At 30.8% G+C, this 23,655-nt stretch overlaps 4 protein-coding genes across 9 annotated transcripts; 3 read left to right on the top strand and 1 right to left on the bottom strand.

Moving 5' to 3' along the window:
• Nucleotides 1-97: 97 nt before the first annotated feature.
• On the bottom strand, nt 98-1,599 carry LOC114178342 (NAC domain-containing protein 2-like). Its single transcript, XM_028064182.1, has 3 exons — nt 1,336-1,599; nt 968-1,245; nt 98-861 (listed from the first exon to the last, which is right to left on the bottom strand). Exons 1-3 carry the CDS (start codon nt 1,493-1,495, stop codon nt 412-414), a joined length of 888 nt encoding a protein of 295 aa, XP_027919983.1. The 5' UTR covers nt 1,496-1,599; the 3' UTR covers nt 98-411.
• A 5,616-nt stretch (nt 1,600-7,215) lies between these two features.
• On the top strand, nt 7,216-12,768 carry LOC114176486 (beta-galactosidase 6-like). Of its 5 annotated transcripts, XM_028061537.1 has the most exons (18): nt 7,220-7,543; nt 8,624-8,719; nt 8,886-8,998; nt 9,072-9,138; nt 9,245-9,337; nt 9,450-9,593; nt 9,826-9,920; nt 10,021-10,129; nt 10,230-10,314; nt 10,393-10,511; nt 10,591-10,755; nt 10,875-11,056; nt 11,164-11,255; nt 11,437-11,546; nt 11,671-11,775; nt 11,881-11,982; nt 12,126-12,271; nt 12,410-12,768. In XM_028061537.1, exons 1-18 carry the CDS (start codon nt 7,370-7,372, stop codon nt 12,531-12,533), a joined length of 2,121 nt encoding a protein of 706 aa, XP_027917338.1. In that variant the 5' UTR covers nt 7,220-7,369; the 3' UTR covers nt 12,534-12,768. The 5 variants fall into 5 exon arrangements, 4 of the variants coding, with proteins under 4 accessions (XP_027917341.1, XP_027917338.1, XP_027917340.1 ...); XM_028061538.1 differs by lacking the exon at nt 7,220-7,543 and having other exon boundaries at nt 8,627-8,719; nt 8,897-8,998; XR_003603006.1 differs by lacking the exons at nt 12,126-12,271; nt 12,410-12,768 and having other exon boundaries at nt 7,216-7,543; nt 11,678-11,775.
• A 1,760-nt stretch (nt 12,769-14,528) lies between these two features.
• LOC114177469 lies at nt 14,529-15,750 on the top strand. Of its 2 annotated transcripts, none has more exons than XM_028062836.1 (3): nt 14,529-14,642; nt 14,738-15,332; nt 15,512-15,717. In XM_028062836.1, the coding sequence occupies exons 2-3, from the start codon at nt 14,793-14,795 to the stop codon at nt 15,665-15,667; spliced, it is 696 nt and encodes a 231-aa protein (XP_027918637.1). In that variant the 5' UTR covers nt 14,529-14,642; nt 14,738-14,792; the 3' UTR covers nt 15,668-15,717. The 2 variants fall into 2 exon arrangements, with proteins under 2 accessions (XP_027918637.1, XP_027918636.1); XM_028062835.1 differs by having other exon boundaries at nt 14,530-14,642; nt 15,423-15,750.
• Nucleotides 15,751-20,449: 4,699 nt separating this feature from the next.
• Nucleotides 20,450-23,453, top strand: LOC114179750 (amino acid permease 3-like). The gene is made up of 6 exons (XM_028066176.1): nt 20,450-20,510; nt 20,738-20,971; nt 21,647-21,740; nt 21,989-22,203; nt 22,292-22,431; nt 22,712-23,453. Exons 1-6 carry the CDS (start codon nt 20,453-20,455, stop codon nt 23,354-23,356), a joined length of 1,386 nt encoding a protein of 461 aa, XP_027921977.1. The 5' UTR covers nt 20,450-20,452; the 3' UTR covers nt 23,357-23,453.
• The last annotated feature ends 202 nt before the right edge of the window (nt 23,454-23,655 follow it).

Raw genomic sequence — 23,655 nt, forward strand, 5'->3', positions numbered from 1 at the left:
AATGAAAGTTGATGCTGTATGGACCATGATAACACGAGTTTAGTTTCAAGAAGATGAGATGAAACCCTACATTTCAATTTTCAATTGCTGCTTGCTCTGAAAAATTAAAAAAATATAATATAATATTAAAAGAATCCAACTGCAATAGCATTGGAACTACAATTTTCTACCGGGTCCTTACTCCTTAACACAATTCCTAACATAACTAACGGATCTTCATTTTTCAGCCGGTGGAGATCATTTTTCTTGGTTTTATTTAGTTACAGTATACATGATCACTCATTAGCAGTTAAACTCAACCAGCACGTGCGGTAGTTAAGGCCGCACGATTTAATTTTCTTTTTTTTTGGTTTTGAACAAATTTTATAAATAAATGCGAGACCCTTGTTTTTTGGGTTCCACCCTAAAAAATTAAAATGTCTTCGGAAGGTACGCGAACATATCTTGCCAGGTCGAGGGCTGGTTCATTTGGTATTGGGCCTGAGGAGCAAAAGCGTCATCTGCTGATAGCTCCATGAAGTTAAAATCGTAGCCCGAAACCAGGTCCGGGCCCAACTCCAGGTCGTTCCACTTGGGCTCGCTCTGCACCTCCTTCTCGCAGGTGCCGTCCGGCGAAACCACGTGCTCGGAGCAGCTAGAGTCCGTGTTTAACCTCGGCACCGAATCCGACGTGTCCATGTACAATTGGTTGTTCCTGAAATGATCGTGGTCGTACATCTGGATCTCAGGCTTCATCTCGTGCTGGAACAGAATCTCCTCCGGTAATTTCGCCGGTTTCTGTTCCACCACCCCGTCGACATTATTGTACTTCTCAATCTTCCCTTTCTTGTTGTAAATCCGACATAGCACCCAATCATCAAGCTGCAATTCCAACAGACACACACAATCGTTACAAAAGTTCACCGAATCGCATACTATTATAATGAAGCGAAATTAAAAATTGAAGGTAGTTGTTACGAGGAGATACCCTCAAATTGTTGTTTTTCTTGGAGGCAGATCTATCGACGTTGGCCAAGCGATATTCGTGCATGATCCAATTTGTCTTGACTCCTTTCGGGGCTTTCCCCGCGTAGAACACAAGGGCTTTCTTAATTCCACGGGCTTCCGGTTTTCCAATCGGTTTATCCGCTCCGGTGGCCTTCCAGTAGCCGGTTCCCGCGGCCCGGTTCGGTCGTGAACCGTTAGGGTATTTTCGGTCACGAGGGGAGAAAAAGTACCACTCTTTCTCACCGTAAAGAGCCATGTCTGCACACAGAAAAGAAGAACGGTTAATTATTCCAGGCCGAGTCGAAATTGCTTGTTAGTTTGAACGATGGTTAAGTAAAAGGGTGGTACCTGGAAGCTGCCATGGATCAAACTTATACAAATCGATTTCTTTGATGATGGGAGCGGCAATGGATTGAGCAGCACACTTTCTACACAAGTAGTGATTCACGAGTTCATCGTCAGTGGGGTGGAATCTAAACCCGGGTGGTAATTCCAATTCTCCTTGCATTCGCGGTTTCTCTCTTCTCTAGTTTTCTCTGTCTCTCTTCTTACTATCCCTAGCTCTGGTTTTTGTGTGTGACTTGAAACTTGAGAAAAGAAAGGCGAGGTTAAGCTTTATAGCACGCCACAGAGACTTTATTTTCACACGTGCGTGGAGGGAGGCGGTACGTAGGGTAGACAAGTCCTTCAAACTTCGAACCTGGTCTCGGCTCCAACCTATAAAGTTAAACGCAGCCGACACGTGGCACATCGTGAGTGGAGGGTGCGTTTGAGTGAGCCACCTTCAGCTGATTTTGTCACTGCTTCCGTCACCGCCCCACCCGGTTTTGGTCAAATCGTTGACTGTTTTTGGTAGCTGCTCACTCTCCGTCTCTATCTGGTCGACACCATGTGGACCCAACTTTTCTCCCTCCGCCCAACTGTTCCGCGCCACGTGTACCACTTTTGAACGTTCTCAAAATATACCCTACGATTTTCCCAAATAAAAATGAAAAAACATTTTTCTGAAACACACTCTGATAAAGCAATAACAGTCGCAAATCTCGAAGAATATTCCTCTCCGGAAACACTATTTACTCAAATTGGATATTAGTACAACTCTTCAGTAATGCTTTGACTATTAGGTGCGTGCCACACATTTGATGAAGAGTTAGTGACATATTTTTCCATGGCACAGCACACAATCAAGACAGTAATGTGCACACACAGATTTTAGGTGTGCGTATCTTCGCCAGAATTTTTCAGTAAAAAAAACACACACACACAACAAAATATAAAAAAATTTGACGGTGTTGTAGCAGTGATTGATAATAAAGGAATGAGGTCAAAAACATTGGATAAACAGTTATGCAGAGTTGCATGGAATATGTTTTTTATTTGTGATCGAAAATGGATTGAGAAACAGTAAAAATGAATGTGACGTGGTTGGTGAGGGTAGTGGATAAGGACGTTGGTCTGAAGGTGGAAGCTACCAGGATGTTACCTCGTAGTAGATTGATGAAGACCATTCCACAACTCTTTTTCCACACAATTCATTGGTTATGTCAGGAATCATTTTCATCTTTTGGCCCTTCGGATTCAATTCAAACCTTTTTCTTCACCTGTCTTCAATCAACTTGTTGTCCTCTTCCTTTTCTTTCAACTTGGCCAGCTTGGATCCATAATCCACTCCTCTCACCTTTCACTTTTATCTCCCCTTTTTCCCATTAAAATTAGAAATTAAATTTAATACTAGAATTTCATTCAAACCAAATATATTTTTATATTGTACACCCAAATGCGTTAAGTAGTAAAAAACAGTGAGATGATGTTGTGGAAGATAGTTGACGTGTTTATTAAAAGAATTGAATAATGTAGAGTGAGTGTGAACACTAGATGTAATAGATATGAATTTACTGACTAACTGTTGACTTATAATAATGAGTGATTAAAAAGATTGGGGCCCAGTGGGGGGTTTGTCAGCTTATGCATGATATGAAAAAGATTGTGTCAATGTTTTGGAGTTTAAAAATTGGTTTGATGAGATCTAGGTCTAAACTTGAGCACCAAGTTTTGTTGCTCCATACATAATCATCATTCATGTTGGCCGCCGTCTATTTAGTGGACCAATAAAATATAATATATAAAATATAAAACAGTATTTATTTAAAAGTAAATAAAGGCATTGTCTGATGAACATGGTTAAGAAACATCTTTGTCAATCGTGAACCTACTTGATGTTCAACTGGTCCAAGAGAAATTAACATTTTCTTGTCTTGTAACTCTGCCACCTTCTACGAACCTTCTTCATACTTCACATTATTTTCTCCATTAGGTTCTAGAGAACAAACATTCTCTTCAACTGGGCTAGGACTGCTTTTTGTAAATGGGCTGGGTTCTACTTGGGTTTTAATTGGTTCATTTGCTCAATCTATGAAGAAATGATTCATGTTTTCTTTTTGGTAATATCTTTTAGTATCTCTTTGAATCTCCCTAAGTGTTAGGAAAAGTATTAATGGTTCATGGATTAGAAACCATCTGAACCGGAAAATATGAAAAATTATCAAGACAATGATACTATGGTTGCTATCTTTTGATTTTCATCCTTCCTTTGTTTCCTAATGTAACTTAGGCTATGTTCGCTTTGATGAATGGTACTGTGTACAATGATTTGAGAAGATGAATTTAAAATAAATTTGTGTTTGCATCGCATGATTTAAAAGAGAAAGCAAGGATGGATTTGCAAATAACTATTAAAAATCTATTCCACCCATTTTGCAAAGATTTGAGTAGATCAAGCCAGTTCTCATTTATACCATCTGTAAATTTTATATAAATATACATCTACAAATATAATTATTAATCATAATATACTATTATTTAATTTATTTATAATAAATATTTTATTGTATATTATTAATTATTAACAATTTTAATTATTTATTTACTATTATTTTATTATATATATATATATATATATATATATAAATTAATAATAGATGTAATAAATAATATATATATATATATAATAATTATTTGTAATAATGTACATAATATTTAACAAAACTAAAATTTATATAAATGTCTATAATAATTAATTATAGTAATATAAATTTTGTTAAGATTTTATATTTTTATTTTATTCAATAATAATATTTTTTATTTTTATTATTGATGTTTTAATGTATTTAATAATTTACAATAATAAATGATAATATATTTATATTTAATAATTAGTATTATATATAAAATAATAATTAATATTAGTATTATCTTTTTATAATAATTAATAATAATAAAATATATGAATATGTATAATAATTAATATAAATTAAAATATTGTTAAAAAATAATAATATATATAATTATTATTATTTAAATTTATGTATAATAATTAATAATATATATATATATATATGTTATATATTATAATATTGTTAAATTTTAATATTTTTAACTCTTCTAATAATTATTTAATTTTATTTTTATCATTAGGGATAATTTAGTAATTTTAAAAATTTATCTATTAAAACTTTCTCAAATCATTCACTAACTCTTATAAAATTTATATCCAAATCTACTTATTTTAACCTCTAAATCCACTCAAAAAAACACATATATTCATCCACTCAAATTCACACAAATCCATCTTCACACTCTCCCTTACATCCATCTATACATAGAAACACGACCTTAGTGTGAGTAATTGATTAATATCACTATCTTTTCTTTTGAAAGAATCAATGATTCATATTAAATCACGTCACGAAATGAGTAAATATATTCATTATGTAAGACAATTTAGAATATGTTTATAAATATATTTAGAATTACATAATCTAAAAATTTATTTTAAATTGTACAATTCACAATATTTTTTTATTATGAAATTCAAAAATACATTTCAATTTATACAATCCAAAATATATTTTTAGAATGTGAAATAAAAAAAATTTAGTATGCAATATTCACATCATCTATTACGTGGATAGTCTAATGGTGTTCAATCTAAGAACATATTCGAAGTGTCTAAAAATACTTTAATGGTGTGTTTATGTGTATGTGTAAATATTGAAAGTAATACATTTGAAACTACTAAAAAGATTATTTCAAATCTCGATACATTTTATATATATCAAGATAAAAGCTCAACAATTTATCCATATGACTTTCATTGAGAATAATTTTCTTTAACCCATTATCAGCAAACACACATACTCCTTCTTTGAACCTCAATATTTTATTAGATCTAATAAAAAATAACTTGATCAATACCTAACAAATCATGAGTGCATATAAAATTAGGCTCATGTAACTATTTTTCCCATATCATACTAACGCAATAGTTAGTCACAATTGACATGTTGAAACAAATATGATTAGATGTCACCACTACCTCTAAACTCGTGCTTTTGAAAGTCTTAAGCAATTCTGACTCTTTAATTATTATATTAGACATTTTCACTATTTTTATTCAATGCATCAACAACCATAATAGGTTTTCCATAATGGTAGTTTAGTTGGAAATCGTATTCTACTCTCCTTCTTTGTCTCGTATTTAAGTATTTCTTTTATCAAACAAATATAATATACTTTTGTGATCACTAGATACATCAAATATAACATCATACAAATATCGTCTCAATGTTTTCAGATCAAACACTACATTGTCAATTCTAAATCATAGATGGGGTAACTATTCTCATAAATATTTAAATGTCAGGATGCATAAATAACAACTTCTATTTTCATGCATCAACACACATCTTGTACTCTATAAAGAGGCATCATAGTAAATTTCACTACGATTTTCTCAAATACATAATTATCAACACCGGTGCATTGGTCTTCCTCTGTTTTAATTCAAAAAAACTTAGATCATCATCATTTTGGACAAATTTTTGTATTTCCCTTCATAATGTATCATAATAGTTGGTGATATATGACACGAGTTTGCCTATTGAATATTTGTGTATAAAAACGAAGATTTTTTTATACTTTAACATTTTTTATGTTAATGAATTATATGACATTTAGTTTTTAATGATGGTCTTAAGATGTCAAGCAATATTTTAGATTAAGCATCAAGCAAATAAACACTAACATTTTTGCTTTAGAAATCATTAAAAGAAACACATTTGTATTTAGTTGTAAAATTCTAGGTGTTTCCTTAAAAGATAACTTAGACTAGACACCAATTTTAGAATAGTTACAAAGTTAATGAAAAAGAAAAAAACTTGAAAAGTCAACAAAGCTTGATATTGTCACTGTAAAAAAACAAAAAAACTTATGTGACTAATTCATAAACTAATAAACTATTTTGACTAACACAAAAAGTGTCTAGTAAAATATATTTATAATTTTGTTAGATAATATATATATTACGCACTGAGAGAGCGAGTATGAACTTGTCGACTACAAATTCCTTTAATAGAAATAAAATTTGAAAATGAAAATAAAAATAAAAATATTGAATGAAAAGGTAAAAATAATATATATAACTATTTTATTTATAATTAGTAATAAATATATTACACAATTAAATTATGTAAACTAAATATTAACAATCATTGTTTTTATTGTAAACTAAATATACTTAACTATAAGGCCGAAAACAGAATAGTTAGAAAATGTCATAGATTTAAAGTTGATAGATATTTTCGCAGGATCAAAAAGCATATGGAGCCGTAATTATATGAATTAAAAAATATTTTAAAAAAATTCTTAAAATGCATATCTTAATTTTAATATACCACTGTACCGCTTCAATAGGCTCCAAAAGGAGTTTTATATAAGAATTAAATTTTTTACCTTGCTAAGAACTTTTATGAGAGACGCGCAAGTTGTATTTGTACTTATACTTAACATTATGAGTTCGTTTCTTTGTTTTTGTTTTTTTTAAACAAGTACTATTTAATAAAATAAAACAAGTTTTACTTATTTTTTATGTATTTGTCTAATATACTTATTTTTAAATTTTATATTAAATAAGTAATTAAAAAAAAAAACTTATTTTAAATTGAACCAAAGTAGTTGAACGTGAGGCAACATATAATTTGTACAATAATAGACAAGCTTCAGGAATCTTTGTATTGGCAAGAAAGGGAGTTGTTACATGGACAAGTGCATAGAAGAGGAGTTGTTGCAGCTGTCCCTGTCATTTCATTATTGCCATTTTTGGCCTCATTGATAAGGTTATTACAGTATTTCGGTGTCTCCCATTAATGTCTATAAAGTCATACTTTCTTGGTGGCAATGTCACCCCCATAAAAGATTTTGAAGTTTTAAGGTAATTTGTTGTATATAACCGATATTACTATATATGCAATACCTGACAAGGGTTCAGAGTAAGAGAGGTGTGGAACTGCAGAATCAATAGTCTCTGATAAAACAGTTATTGGAGATGGAAAATTTGGTGTCTTTGGTGCTGATTCTGCTGCTGCTGCTGGTGTCGTTAACAGTGGGTGATAGTGATTTTGAAACAGAGGTCACATATGATGGAAGATCCCTTATCATTGATGGTCACAGAAAAATACTCTTTTCAGGTTCCATTCACTATCCTCGCAGCACTCCTCAGGTAATTAATTCTACAGTGCCTTTTCAGGTTCCATTTTCAGACTCACTCATGCAATTCATTCATCTTCTTCTATTATGTATATGAAGCCCTCGTTGCTGAAAAAATTCTGAGTTCATGTATGGATAATACACTGTGAGCTGAAAATTAAACTTTTTATTAGAAGAATGATAGTCATATATAGCAGTAAGATTTGAACTTCTGTATAGAAACTTGAAGAGGGTGTTTTTGATTCTTGTCTAAGAACCACATTTATCAGCAAAATGTGTTAGTTTGCTTACAGTGATCCTAAAACAGGTAGATATAATACAATGTCATGAAAAGCACATGGTGGTGTTGGTTGAACATAAATAGGTTTTATTGTTTTATATTGCTTTTCTTGCAAGATACTCCTCTTGGTTACAGTTCAGAATTCAGAGTTTTGCTGGTTTTATGTGTCCAATACAGTTCCGGCTGTGAAGCGAAAGACTCCATATTTAATTAATGGAGGTTTGATTTCTGATAAGACGGCTTTAATTATTATGTGCTTTGTTTGGCTCTTCATTTACGTCGATACCAATGTCACACTTTTGGAAGCTTCTGTCTGGAATTTATATAATAGTTGCCATGTGCTACGAACAAAGTCTACCTCATATACTTCTCCTGTATTAGGGACATAATAGGATTTTTTTTTCCGTAATGGGCAAATCAGTTTCCATAATTACAATAAAGTATGTTTTGATAAAGAAACAGTAAAACATTATTTGAGATAAATATTTATAACATTTTATTCTTATTCCGTTCCCTCTTTCTTCTATAATATTAGCCACTGTTACAACTTTGACCTTTGTTCTAATTAGGAAGTAATGTTGTTTGGATGGTTTATTGGGTTTATCAAGCATCGATTATTGAGCTTGACATGGCACAGTCTAATAAATAGTAAGCTAAAGTGTAGCAAACACAACAGAAACTAGGTTGGAATGTTTTATTGTTGGAATCAAGCAACAGAAAAACATGTTACACGGATGAGTTGTTGCGCACTAGTTGCCAGAAAGGAATGGGAGAGAAAGACAAAGAGATTTTTTGACAAAACCTAATTTTCAGATGTGGCCAGCGTTGATAGCAAAAGCGAAAGAAGGAGGACTCGACGTGATTCAGACTTATGTGTTTTGGAATCTACATGAGCCCCAAATCGGACAGGTTTCTTTCTCTTTCTCATACCTGTCCTTATATATAATTACTCTGAATGATGCACTAGCCGTTCGTTCAAATAAAATGAAAATGACCACGTTCAAGTTTTCATCACTACGTGTACGTAGAGTATGGTATTTGAGTAAAGTATTTACGGAGTAAGTACATACGGCAGTATGATTTCAGTGGTAGATACGACTTGGTGAGATTCATAAAGGAAATCCAAGCTCAAGGGCTGTACGTGTGCCTCAGGATTGGGCCTTACATTGAAAGTGAATGGGCTTATGGGTACTTTTCGTTCTATCTTTTATCTTTGGATGGGCCTTTTAATGTGTGAATTTTAATTGTGATTTTCTTTCAGGGGATTTCCATTCTGGTTACATGACATTCCCGGCATTGTATACCGAACCGACAATGAGCCATTCAAGGTAAGCATAGCATAGCATAGCATAGCATAGCATCTTTTGTTGAAATAAATTTACTTTTTATTGCCAAAGCATCTTTTTGAATTTATGTATTTTTTTTATTGTCCAGATTTATATGCAAAATTTCACGACAAAAATAGTAAGCATGATGCAATCAGAGGGTTTATATGCTTCTCAAGGAGGCCCAATTATACTGTCGCAGGTATCATTCCACTAAATGCTTTATTCAACCAATAAATAATGTAGTGTACGGAAATTTTGACTTTGTTTTTCTTTTTTTTCATTAAATCGTAAACATGAAAAAAAAATTAAAGATCGAGAATGAATATCAAAACGTGGAAAAAGCATTTGGAGAAGATGGATCACAGTATGTTCAGTGGGCTGCAAAAATAGCAGTGGGCCTCAAGACTGGCGTGCCCTGGGTTATGTGCAAGCAAACTGACGCCCCTGATCCAGTGGTTAGTTTCATCCGGCCCAACTTTTCACTGTCACAAAATTTCCACCTTTTTTTTTTAATTTAAGAGAATTATTTGATTTGAATTTTGGAAGATGCAAATAATTTTTAGAGATATTTAGTTAACATTTAAGGATAAACTTAGAAAGTGAAACAGTTTTATTAAAGATTTTTCAATAAATTGTTGGAGCTTCTTTTTGTTTTGGTTAATTTTTTAGTTCTGCATTCTTGCGCAGATTAATACATGCAACGGAATGAAATGTGGAGAAACTTTTACTGGACCGAACTCCCCCAATAAGCCTGCATTGTGGACAGAGAATTGGACTTCTTTGTAAATCTCATTGCTCATATCCATATCATTAGTTTTCATTTATCTTAAATTCATCACCTCAATTAATCTTCATTTTTTCTTCATTCTTCACTTTCTGAAGCTATCAAGTTTATGGTGGTGAGGCGTACATAAGGTCCGCGGAAGACATTGCATTCCATGTCACACTTTTTATTGCAAGAAAAAATGGAAGCTATGTCAATTACTATATGGTATCCATTCAACTCATGATTTTAATAGAATCTTTCTCCTCTCTATTAAGATAAAAACTTGTATAATAACTTCCAAGTTACCGTGTTTTTGTAAACGTAGTACCATGGCGGAACAAACTTCGGGAGAACAACCTCTGCCTATGTCATAACATCTTATTACGATCAAGCTCCACTTGATGAATATGGTAAGTGTACTACAACGTTAATAATTCCCCAACCTTGATGAATATGTGCTTCTAATGTTATATATATATTTGCATTAGGTTTTTTGAGACAACCCAAGTGGGGACAGCTTAGGGAGTTGCATGCAGCAATAAAGTCTTGTTCTACCACTTTATTGGAAGGAAAGCAGAGCAATTTCTCTTTAGGTCAACGGCAGGAGGTTAGTATATTCATTCCCTCTCTACCACATATTAGGTTTGTTTCCATTAATTACTGGTATTTGTTTTGAATGCAACCAGGGTTATGTTTTTGAAGCAGAAGAAGGGAAGTGTGTTGCTTTCCTTGTAAACAATGATTATGTGAATATGTTTGATGTCCAATTTCGCAACAGATCATACAAATTGCCTCCAAACTCAATTAGTATCTTACCAGATTGTCAAAATGTAACTTTCAATACCGCAACTGTAAGTTCACACCTTCCCACATTTAATTCAAATGTCTATGCTTCATCACTACATAGTATATGTCATACACGAAATCTAGTGATTAATTTTCTGTTTTGTTTCATTTATATCATGTTTAGGTAAATACAAAGAGCAACAGAAGAGTCATAAGTCCAATTCAAACATTCAGCTCAGCGGATAAATGGGAGCAATTTCAAGATGTCATCCCTAACTTTGACCACATTGCGTTAATATCAAACACATTACTTGAGCAGATGAATGTAACCAAAGACAAATCAGATTATCTATGGTATACTCTGAGGTATGTTATAGATAATAGATCCCCTTTTTCTGTTTCTTACGAAAGGGTTGAAATATATTTATTGCACAGTCAGAACTAACGATGAAACTAATTGATTTTGTGAACAGGTTTGAAAATAATTTATCTTGCAGTGAATCAAAACTCAATATTCAGTCTGCAGCTCATGTTACTCATGCTTTTGCAGACAACACATACCTAGGTAAGTATTAATGAGTGAAGAGAGTCTGGGTTGTTTAATGATAGAATCTATTTGTTTATGTGCTTACATAAACAATGAAAAGCAAACAAAAACAAGTGATGATATAATCTAAATATGCATATTCATTGAAATCCAAAAGATTTGTAGTTATGAAGTATATGTGATCTCATATATGTGGTAGGAGGGGCACATGGAAGTCACGATGTGAAGTCATTCACCACAGAGGTTCCCCTAACACTGAATAAAGGGACAAACAATATATCTATACTAAGCGTTATGGTTGGATTGCCGGTAATGTTTCTATGTCGATTATTTTATATCATCTTTCCTTAAAATGAAAACCTTAATTATTTTTAACACCAAGGAATATTTTGTTTTCTTTTGTTATAACTGTATGACACTGGTTAAACAAAAGGATTCAGGAGCATTTCTTGAACGAAGATTTGCTGGCTTAACAACAGTGGAAATTCAGTGCAGTGAGGGGTCCTTCGATTTGACCAATTCTACATGGGGATATCAGGTTTTATCTTCATTTTTCCACTTGAGTTTTCATAACAATAGGCCTTTTTGCTCTAAAGTATATGAAGACATGTGTTGAGTTGGATTTGTGTGTTATATGTTAAAGGTTGGATTACTGGGAGAGAAATTACAAATATATGAACCAAGTAGCAATGTTCAATGGAGTCCATTAGGGAATACTTCCAATCAAAATCTCATTTGGTACAAGGTAGTTATTGCAAATAAGATTATGTAATGACAACATTTTCTTTGCCCTGGAAACTGATTTTCTTGCGTAAACTCTTTAATTGATGAAAAGGAAATATATGGATACATTTGAAAGAAATGTTAATGATAATGATGATATTGTAGACAACATTTGAAAGACCGAAGGGTGACGAGGGTGTTGCGTTGAATCTTGAATCAATGGGAAAAGGAGAAGTTTGGGTGAATGGACAAAGCCTTGGTCGATACTGGGTCTCCTTTCATGATTCTAAAGGCCAGCCTTCACAAATACTGTAAGTTATATATTTTATATATGTTGATAAATTTTTCGTCGCACTTAAGAATTATATAAAAAACAAAAAGTAAATAAAATGGTTGAGATTATAGGCATTGGTAATCATGTTTTTCATTTTATTATTACATGGAAACAGGTACCATGTGCCGGGATCATTCCTCAAAGATACCGAAAATGTTTTGGTTTTGTTTGAAGAAGAAGGTGGGAATCCTCTTCACATCTCCCTCAACACGGTTACCACTACAACTACGGATGACTGAACCATTTCCCATTTCCCATGGTTAATTTATAAATTATACAAAGAAAATCGAAAAAAGAGAAACACACTTGTGGCAGTACAGAAATTTTTTCTTGTGCCCTTCGTAGATTCATAGAGAATCAATTGATACGAGATGTATTTTCTTCAAAGTTTGATTGAGATTAGTAAAATCAATACTCTTTAGGAATTTGCTGTAATATTAAAGAAATGTGTAAAAATGAATGTTGTTTACTTGAGAAAAAATCACGAAAATCACATATATATTATTTATTAAATTATGTATTTTAAATAAAGACATACTATAATGACACCAAACAAGATAATAGTTAGATTAAAGTTAAAAATAATACAGTACCAAGGTAAGAAAATTAAATTATATTAATCACTTCATTTGATATACATATATTTTTAAGCGTTATCCTATAGAATTACATGCTTCTAAAATGCATAACAAATAAATGAAAGAAAACTAGAAATAAACTATTCCTAGTTTTATTCAATATTTCTGACTTTACATAAAAATGGCTTTGTTATGAAATACAATCACATAGATTCATAACACAAAAAAGTGTGAGTTAATTTTTTTCAAGTCATATAATATGCGTATGTATAATTAGTTATAGGTATATTAATCATTACTATGCATTTTTTTATTAGAGAATCATTTATAATAATGAACATTCTTAATTTTGAGAGAACATAACAAAATATTCTTAATTGAAAATTCAAGATTATAAGTTAATTATGATTTACAATTTAGGATTATATGAATATTTATTTGTATCTCACTTTGACATTAGAGTAACATGTTACTTTTAACATCCAATGAAAAACTTGTATTGTGGTTGTGAATAAGGTTTGTTAGGTATAAATGTATTACTTATTAAAAATAATATTTTCATCTTAGTTGACTTATACAGGATGATTTATTTAAATTTCGTATATTTTATAAAGTTTATAAAGTCTCATGTAAGAAATTTATTTTAGCTTTTTATACCATTTGATATTTTAATTTATATTATTTAAACAATAAGTGAAGTTGAGATTTCTTTTTTTAACAAAAGTAGGAGAAGTTAACAAAATTGCAACAAGAAACTATTATGTAAATTAAATAAATGATTTTGTTTTGTTGGTATAGGTACTATTCGCAAAATTGCGATTGAAAAGAAAGAATGAGGAAAAGTAAGTCATTATTATTATTATTATTATTATTTATTTTAATATGATATTCTTGTATTTTTTTATTATAAAATTATTTTCATTTTAAAATTTTCTTATGCAGATAAAGTATATATGAAATAATTAGTGATATTTACATAGTACAATTTACAAGAAGACGTTTCTAGTATAATATACTACTTGCTGGTTCTTAATTAACAATGTATCATCCTTTTTACGAGGCAGCTCATTTTTTTAAGCGAAGAGTTACTAGTGAAATAACTTTTAAAAATAAAAAAAAAATTAAAATGATAATTAAAAGTAAAACTAACAAAACATAGAAAAAAACTATTTTTTATATTTTTATACGTTTGTTATAGATTATTATTATTATTTATATGTCGACGTAATAAGATTAGTAAATACTTTTTTTATTAAAATTGTATGATTTCGTGTACTTAATCAAATTTTGATTATTTATAATATAATTATTTACTATTTTCACGTAAAAAAACATGATCTTATTGTATATATTTATGTGAAAAAACGGAATTATATATCATACAATCAAACGTGGATAATTATGACTTATTACTATATGATCATTTAAACAAATTCTATTGTTCTAGTTTTGATCATTTATAACAAAAATAAATATCATAATAAAAAAAAAGGAAAAACTGTAAATATAAATGTAGCAAGTTAATATAAATGTAGCAAGTGCAGATGAAGTCACACGCCACGTGTTGGAGGAAACAAGTGTGTCCCATGCAAGTTGACACGTTAGTAAATTGTAGATTTAGCAGAAGATTCTTGTCCCTTGCCTCTGGTAATCTTCTGCTCCGCATCTCTATCTCATAACATCTCATTGCATCATCCATTGCCAATAAATTGAGAATATTCAACCTTTCATGTCATCGTTTTTGCTACACCCTTTTGGTTCAGCTATCAGGTACACGTACCAGAACTCTAAATACTAACTTTACACATTATGCTTCAGTTTCTATCGTCATCAATGTCCACATTCTTCTTTGTTTTTGTGTACAGAAAAAGGAACTGTAACAACAACTGACAACAAACAACCTGAAGTGAAGCAAATACAATGTCAGGTGTTTCATTAGCCGTGTCTGGTCCTGAGGAACAGGGAAGCATGACCTTCATGGGTTCACTGCGCGTGATAGAGCTTCAGCTGGTGGCATTCGTGTTGGTTTTCTCAGCGAGTGGTCTTGTCCCTCTTCTTGACCTAGCCTATTCGGGCCTCATCTCCATCTACCTAATGCTACTCGCTCGTTTCGCATTTCCCTCACACGGACATGGGCCGGGGCCCATGTTCCACGGAAGTAGGCTTTTCCAGATGTACGTGGTGGTGGGCACCGTGGTGGGCCTGTTCCTGCCCCTGGCCTACGTGCTTGGTGGGTTTGCGAGAGGAGACAAGCATGCGGTGCAGGCCTCGAGCCCACACTTGTTCTTGCTGTCGTTTCAGATACTAAGTGAGAACGTGATAAGTAGGTTTTCAATGTTCTCGGCACCCGTTAGGGCTATGGTGCCCTTAATGTACACCGTGAGGAGAATCTTTGTGGATATTGATTGGGTATCTGATGTGTGGCTCAACCAGACTTTGGTCACAAACGCAAATCTTCAGGTTTTTGTTTGTTTGTTTATTTGAAATATATTATTACATTGTTTTGATGAAGTTATTAAATTTTGAAGGAGAGTTTTTTACTTGGAACAGGAGAAGGCGTGGTTTTGGTTTGGTAGGGTTTTGGCTTTGGCTAATCTGGTTTTTTTCTCCATGAATCTGTTTGGGTTCTTGATTCCAAGGTTGTTGCCAAGGGCTTTTATGAAATACTTCAAAGAAAGGGGAGAGGTTTATGCCAAGTCAATGGAAGACCAACGATTTGTGATCAACAACAAATCTCTTTCACACGACAACAAGTCACATTAATCAGAATTGCATGGATTAGTATGTCTTATTAACACATTTGTGCATATCTTAGAAACACTTGTTTAAGCATAACAATTTTAAATCTCGTACCAAATCTGACATATATATATATATATATATATATATATATATATTCTTCTTTTTATGTGATCTTTTAAATATGTTAGTTTTGAGCTTAGTATCTATCGCAAACAGTTTTTTTTTTTTTCAGTAATGATCTATTTTGGCTTTGGACTTATTTATTAGAGTTTAATTGGTTATATCTGTATTTAAGGTTTGGAATATAACTTCCAATCTTAAATTACTACATGTTGTATTATTCATAATTTTATGAAAAAAAAAACACTAAAGAATAGTTAGTCTATCTAAAAGTAGATATTGAATTATAATCAATAACCTTACCAAGACTCGTTAATATATTTAAAATCGCAAACTTAGGAGTATTGTTCTGAGCCCAAATTGCAATTGAAAGAGTGAAAGTTGGGCCTATCTTGTACTTGTGAGTTTCGATGATGGCCCACCGTACCTACCCAACTTAGAGGAGAAATCCTTCTCTACAATTGTTCAATGTACAATCTTCAATCATGAACATTTTGAACAACTCTCACAATTGTTTTAGATTTTTTTTTTTTTGGTAAGTTGAAATTGACTTGCAGATAAATTAATTGTAATTTATGAAAAAAGATATATTATTTATCCTATATGGCTTATGGAAAACTTATGGAAAGTTGTGTGAAATAATTTATTGCGTTTGGGTAAAACTTTTAATACACACAAAAGTGATTTTAACGTATAACGAATACAATTTTTTGAAGAAGTAAAAACGAAAATATCATTTATCTAAGAGTTTTTGGTTAGAATATTTGAGTTATAGAGTCCTAATACGAGATATACAAAATGTTCCATCTGAATAAGAAATGCATTTCAATATGTTTCATTTATTCATAAAAATCCAAATTAATCACTATATATCAGAGAAATTTAACTATTACCAAAACAATTGTACACACACACACGTATTTCAAAACAAATTAAAAAATCAAAACAAATTAAAAGGGATTTCAATCATAAACTTGCATATAGTAGTAGTTATAAATCTATATCTTTAACAGAAGGATCACATAAATATTTACCTTGTCCTTTTTTTTCTCCAAGAAACAAGAGAATAACTTCTTCACAATTCAAGCATAGCAAAATACTACTCTCTTATTTGAACTTGGCCAAAGTCATAAATATATGAAAAACATTTCACCATATTATGAATAGTGTGATAAATATGAAACATCATGAATAACAAAACTAACACAGAAAATAAACAAACTATTCTAAAACTTATATCAAGAAACAAATATTTTTTTAGCCATACAGAAATTGTATTGGGAGTAATTAAAAAGATGTTCAAATGATATTTAACAGATGTGAAATTCGAATACTGGCTATAGTCAACTCAAGGAAAACATGGTGCACAATCAATCAGTTTTCTTGCTTGAAAAAAAAAAAAAAAAGAAAGAAGAAAAAGGAATAAGATTAATTTGGTGTTTTATTCCTGGATTTGGCCATTATGTATAACAGAGAAGATACAGATAATAAATCCAACTTTGTAAAGTGGAATTAGATTCCTATGCAGTGTGCATCAGATGAAGGGTACGAAAAGAATACATAGCTCTCCTCTTTTATATTTTCAAAAAAGTTCTGCATAATTTCTAAGCTTTAAAGTTATTACAAGAACCCAACGAAGGTTATTGACTAAAGAATATGAAGTTAATTTTTATCATCTTCTTTGAAGTAAATTATGAAGTATGAAGTATCTTAGCAATGTAGGTTACACTTATTTTCAGAGTAAAAAAAAACTGAAATACATTTTTTTATAAACTAAATTAATTCATTTGTAAAATTTATTTTCAGTTAAGTTCTGAAAAATCAAATTTTTAATTTAGGCAAAAAGTAATTTTAACTAGTAGAGATTTTTTTTTCTGTTTACCATTCTTTAAAAAAAAAAATATATATATATATATATATATTTATAAAGTTACGTATTTGAAATTAACTGCAACAAAATATATATTAAATATCATTGCTATTTTTTTCTGATAATATTATAGATGTGTTCTCATTCTATCATCTTTCCTCAATAATAGAAAATTGCATCTATGGCCACATTTGTTCATTGTTTTTTTGAATGAATATGCCATCCCATTCCACTTGAAAGAATGTGCTGTGTCATGATTATTTTGATGCTTTAGCTAAAGTTTTTATATATAAATAAGTGATAGATTAATAATTTATAAACTGTAGATGTTCATCGAAAGAAGTATTATTTTATTGTTAATTACTAAAGTAATTATTACTAATAGTTTATTTGATGCCATATAGAAGAGAGTTGTGTACGAATTTAATGTAGAAAAAGAGTTATATTGCACGAGTACACAAGTAAAAAAAAAATTAAGAATAAAGGTATTAGAGAGAAAAATGCTATATATTAACAATTTAATATTGAACTAGCTTTAAAATAAGTATATACTTTTAAGAATCAAGTAATTTTTTAAAGTCTTTGTTCTTTTATTCCTAGTAACTTTTTTTAGCAAACCACCAAATAACAATCACGTATATTTTATAAGTTTTACTCTATAGCTAATATAAGATAATTAGTATGAAGTTTTTAGATTCTTGTTACTTTTTAATTTTTAATTGTTACTCACATTAATATATTCTATATTAGCCACAAAAGTTTCACTTCCATTAACCAGTCCTTGATATCAAATCCTTATAATAACAACAACTAATCCCAAAAATATTATTTCAACCACTGATTATACGAAAATGTACTAATATGATATTAACTGATTCTCATAAATAATGTTTTAAGTTTGAGTTTTTTTAACGAAAAAATTTACTAAGAAGGGAAATTTATTATAGATGTTGTTATTAATTATCGACAAAATAATTTTTTTTATTAAACAAAGTTTACGACACTATTATACCATGATTACTACAAGAAAAAAAAATGTTAAATTAGGATTACGAGGACATTGATATCTTTTAAATTTTTAAATAATATTTCTCTGACATAAAATAAATATTTTAAAATTTTTAAAGTCTTTACTGATCAACAAGAAAAAATATCTCTAATACTTGAATATTTTTTCCCATGAAAGTTTGAGACATGAAGACACATGAAGACATGTAATGTTTGAAAGATATAGTTTTTAACTTTTGAAAAAATAAATTATTTATGAAATTTCTAACAATATTATAATATAGTATTTTATTACTTAATATACATTTTTAATTGTTTTTTTTAACTTTTTAAATGTTTAACATTAGTTTTTGTTAATTTAAATTTTTTTATGTTTAATTATATTTCAATGATTATATTTTAATTTTAAGAACTTTAAAATATTATTATTTTATTATTTTTCATTTTTTATTAATATATAAAATAAAATATTAAACACACTTGTAAATTTGTGGATATTTTTATAAGTAAAATTGTATTAAAAATTATTAAGTTATGATTTATTTAATATTATAGTTAATTATGAATATTTATAAAATGCGTATTAATTATTGTTAACCGGTGTTTAGTCAGTATAAAATAACCCTTAAAAAAATTATAAAAATTGAGAGAAAGAAATATAATTTACAAAGTCAGAGACTGTTGGTAAATAGTTGTGTTAAACACGATAATAATAAAAGGAAAAAAAGTTAGAAGTGGTAGTATGATAAAAAAAGAAAAAAATAATGTTACACAAATTATTGTATAAACAATGTGTATTTATCACATTTTAAAGTTCAACAACATGCCTAAAAACATCAATATAACACTTTTCTTAAAAAGAATTAAAATAAAAAGATAGTTATATTACATAATAACACTGAAAAGTTAGACATTTTTTATTAAAAGATATTAACACCATAAAATCAAAATCCGATGGTAATAGGTTTATGAATATTTTTTTAATATTAATTAAAGTGAATCCTGTGTTAGAATGCAGGAAATTCATTATTGACAGAAGCCAAATTCTGAGTGTCTCCATGAAATGCTTGACAAAGAGAATATGTGCCATGTGGACCACATTTTCAGATTCTCATGTGCATTCAAATGCCAAACAATTAACAAAAGTAATATAATGGAGTCCTTTCTTAAAACATAAATCAGTTTTCATAACTTCAAACGTCATTAACAATTTTCCCACTAATTATTTTCTAACAATAATTTGTAAACTTAAATTTTGAGCCACAACATTAAATGAAAAAGTAAACATAATTTCTTTTTTTAATCTTTCTTGATTGACAATCAAAATATCTTTCATAGGTTAATTTACAAAAGTGGTTAATTTCTTTTGATATTACGATTTTCAATGACGACTTTAATACGAAGTCCTTTATTTCATGTATGATTTCTTCAAAATATTTCAAAATGAAGTCGTGTTTTTGTGTACAACTTAATATGTCCGTAATTTTTTTAAAAACTAATCCGGATCAATAATACGAAAAAGAAATTAACGCTTTTGTAAATTAACCATCTTTCATCTTTCCTAAGTTTCATTCCATTTTTTCTTCACCTTTATCTGATTCCTCAAAATCAGAGCCCCCTATAAATACCTCCTTTCTCCAACACAAAAAAACATACCTTCGTGTGGTTTCTTCCATAACTGGTTTTTTTAGCAGCAAAAACAAATCTTTTTGCTATTACCATAAAAAGTTTCGGTAAATATTTCCTCTACTTTGGTATCTGTTTATTTCACCAAATTGAGATGCCCGAAAATGGAGCCACAACCAACCTTCAAGATTTTGACATCCAAGATGATGTGTCTATGCATTCACAGAGTAACTCCAAATACTATGATGATGATGGTCGTCTCAAACGAACTGGTACGAAATCCTTCTAAGCTGTTTTCACTTTCATCTACAATATTATATACACAACTTTATCCGATATGAACTATGTAGTACAAAAGAAGTATTGTAAAAATACATTTAACCCTTATATATACAATTTTACCTAGCACTTCTTTTATGTCATTTTGGATTTTGGTGCACACATGCAGAAAAAGCACATCTGATATGAAAATATATAATGAAAAAATGTGATGAGGCAGGAACTGTTTGGACTGCAAGTTCGCACATAATAACTGCAGTGGTAGGATCCGGGGTGCTGTCATTGGCTTGGGGCATGGCTCAGCTAGGGTGGATTGCTGGTCCTACTGTCATGCTCTTGTTCTCTTTGGTTACCTTCTACACTTCATCATTGCTGCTTCAATGTTATCGTTCTGAACACCCCATTTCTGGCAAGAGAAACTACACTTATATGGACGCAGTTCGCTCCATTCTTGGTAACACTTCATTAATCATTGTTTTCAAATACATAGATATATATATCTCTGCAGTTTAATGTAACATAATGTGAACTGTTTTGTTCCTGTTTAGAAGGGTGGGAATGTTCTAGGGTTGGCGAATTTAATATAACATGCTCTTTCTTCCATTACCCAACAAACAAAAGGGAATTTTTCCTACAAAACAGGATTCAATGTTCATTCGCCAACTTTGTATTCCGTACTATAATAAATCTACTCGTTAACACCATATCAAGCGTAAATAATTTCCCATGAATAACGTTTTAGTCATTCATATATATATACTACAGTAGGTGAGAACGATGAGCATGTTAGGGTATCTAGCTTTATTTCAATACTTTTCACCAACCATATAATATTAAATGAATTAGTCTTTTTAACTAGTTTGACAAAGTCAGGCTCAAATAATTTTTAATGTAACAGAAATTAAACCCAAATTAAGGAATAAAAAAACTCATTTGATTCATTAGCTTAGTCTGGATAAATTTCCTAATAAGTGTTCATGCGAAAAAAACAAGTTAACTAAACTTATTTTAGAATCAACTTACAAATTCCAATTTTCATAAAAACATTATAATTTTTTTTCAATGAAATACATATAAGCTGATATGTAGAAAATATAAGTGATAACAGGCAATATAATGTATTTTGCAGGAGGAGCCAATGTTAGGTTGTGTGGGATACTTCAGTACCTGGATATACTGGGAATTGTAATTGGATACACAATTGCAGCTTCTATTAGCATGATGTGAGCTCAGATTTACTCTTGTAATTGAATGATACTTATAAACGTGATTTATTCCAGTATTATATATTTTTAATCAGTTAATCATTAGTTAGTTTCTGCACTCTTTCATTCTCATTTTGATCAAACTTGCTTACACAAAAAACTATTAAAAGTTCCCATATTTTCATAATTGTGACATGCATGACAAAAATGGTATTATATATTATGAAGTTTGGTGATGATTGAGTTTCATTGATTTTGATAAACAGGGCCATTAGAAGGTCTAACTGTTTCCATGAATCTGGGGGCAAAAACCCATGTCACATGAACAGCAACCTATACATGATAATTTTTGGTGCAACCCAGATTGTCCTTTCTCAAATTCCCGATTTTGACCAAATATGGTGGCTCTCAACAGTTGCTGCAATAATGTCTTTCACCTATTCCACAATTGGTCTCTCTCTTGGAATTGCCAAAGTTGCAGGTTATATTCATAATGCTCTCTCCCATATACTATATCTTTGTGGGAACTAACATCACATAGTCATAAGTTTTGAATGGTTCATGAACAGAAGCGGGTACCTTCAAGGGTAGCTTAACTGGAATAACCACTGGATCCGTGTCACTGTCCCAGAAAATTTGGAGGACTTCCCAAGCTCTCGGTGACATAGCCTTTGCCTATTCATATGCTGTGGTTCTCGTAGAAATTCAGGTATAAATACCCTTCTAAAGCTAAGAATCAGCTAATTTTTAAATTTTAAACTATTTCTTTACTCAACACATACTTCTTCTTACATTAGTTTTAGTTTAAAAGGCTAAATTGTTTGTAAGAAAATTGATATTTTAGTATTTCACTAATACTTTTATTTCTTAAATTAAATTTTTAACATATTATTGTATTATTACAAAAAAGTTGTCAACGTGTGTGTTTATTGGATAAACAGTGTCAAAATATGATTATGATTTAGTAAGGCAGAGTTTTGTGAGTGTAGGACACCATAAAATCTCCACCTTCTGAAGCAAAAACCATGAAGAAGGCCACGTTGATAAGTGTTACAGTGATGACAACATTTTACATGCTGTGTGGGTCCACGGGGTATGCTGCTTTTGGAGATACCACACCTGGGAATCTGCTAACTGGTTTTGGTTTCTATAACCCATATTGGGTGGTAGACATAGCAAATGCTGCCATAGTAATTCACCTTGTGGGAGCATACCAAGTGTTTTCCCAACCCATCTTTGCCTTTGTGGAGAAAGGAGTGACACAAAAATGCCCCAACCTTGAAAGGGAGTTAAAGATTCCAATTCCTGGTTTCCCCCCATACAAACTAAAAATGTTTAGATTAGTTTGGAGGACTTTGTATGTTCTTTTTACAACTCTCGTATCCATGTTGATTCCATTCTTCAATGACGTCCTGGGAGTGATTGGGGCATTGGGATTTTGGCCCCTCAATGTGTACTTTCCAGTGGAGATGTATATCTCACAGAAGAAGATCCCCAAATGGAGTAACAGATGGATTAGCCTCAAAATATTTACTGCGGCCTGCCTTTTGGTTTCAGTTGTTGCTTTTGTTGGCTCAGTGGCAGGTGTCTTACTTGACCTTAAGAAATATAAACCATTCCACGCAAACTATTAATCTTCATCTGTCGCCACCTTGTGGATGTAAGAAACTGAAGTGGCATGGTAGCAATTATAATGCTTAGAGTTTTTTTTGCTTTCTAATTTAATTTACCCCTATTGTATCCAGATATTCATTAAATACTAAATAAATTTAAGAATAATTTGAAATAAAAAAAATTGGTAAAAAGAAATAATAATCAAACCACAATTTCTTCTAAACGAAATCTGACTCAACTTTGTATTTGACTTCTTTTTAACTGCTCAGTCAAGATTTAACATCATTATACAAACCACGTAGAAGCCTTACTTACCCTA

Source organism: Vigna unguiculata, chromosome 3 (genome assembly GCF_004118075.2).
Source record: "Vigna unguiculata cultivar IT97K-499-35 chromosome 3, ASM411807v1, whole genome shotgun sequence".
Classification (NCBI taxonomy): Eukaryota; Viridiplantae; Streptophyta; class Magnoliopsida; order Fabales; family Fabaceae; genus Vigna; species Vigna unguiculata.

Bases quoted from the DNA above. Each gene is read 5' to 3' on its own strand.
- LOC114176486 (XM_028061537.1), top strand. From the start codon at position 7,370: ATGGAAAATTTGGTGTCTTTGGTGCTGATTCTGCTGCTGCTGCTGGTG. The intron at 10,315-10,392 runs GTAAGTGTACTA...TATTTGCATTAG, and splicing joins AGCTCCACTTGATGAATATG to GTTTTTTGAGACAACCCAAG. The intron at 10,512-10,590 runs GTTAGTATATTC...GAATGCAACCAG, and splicing joins CTTTAGGTCAACGGCAGGAG to GGTTATGTTTTTGAAGCAGA.
- LOC114179750 (XM_028066176.1), top strand. From the start codon at position 20,453: ATGCATTCACAGAGTAACTCCAAATACTATGATGATGATGGTCGTCTC. The intron at 21,741-21,988 runs GTGAGCTCAGAT...TTTGATAAACAG, and splicing joins GCAGCTTCTATTAGCATGAT to GGCCATTAGAAGGTCTAACT. The intron at 22,432-22,711 runs GTATAAATACCC...TTGTGAGTGTAG, and splicing joins TGGTTCTCGTAGAAATTCAG to GACACCATAAAATCTCCACC.
- LOC114178342 (XM_028064182.1), bottom strand. From the start codon at position 1,495: ATGCAAGGAGAATTGGAATTACCACCCGGGTTTAGATTCCACCCCACT. The intron at 1,246-1,335 runs GTACCACCCTTT...TTCTGTGTGCAG, and splicing joins TGATCCATGGCAGCTTCCAG to ACATGGCTCTTTACGGTGAG. The intron at 862-967 runs GTATCTCCTCGT...TTGGAATTGCAG, and splicing joins AGAAAAACAACAATTTGAGG to CTTGATGATTGGGTGCTATG.
- LOC114177469 (XM_028062835.1), top strand. From the start codon at position 14,793: ATGTCAGGTGTTTCATTAGCCGTGTCTGGTCCTGAGGAACAGGGAAGC. The intron at 15,333-15,422 runs GTTTTTGTTTGT...TACTTGGAACAG, and splicing joins TCACAAACGCAAATCTTCAG to GAGAAGGCGTGGTTTTGGTT.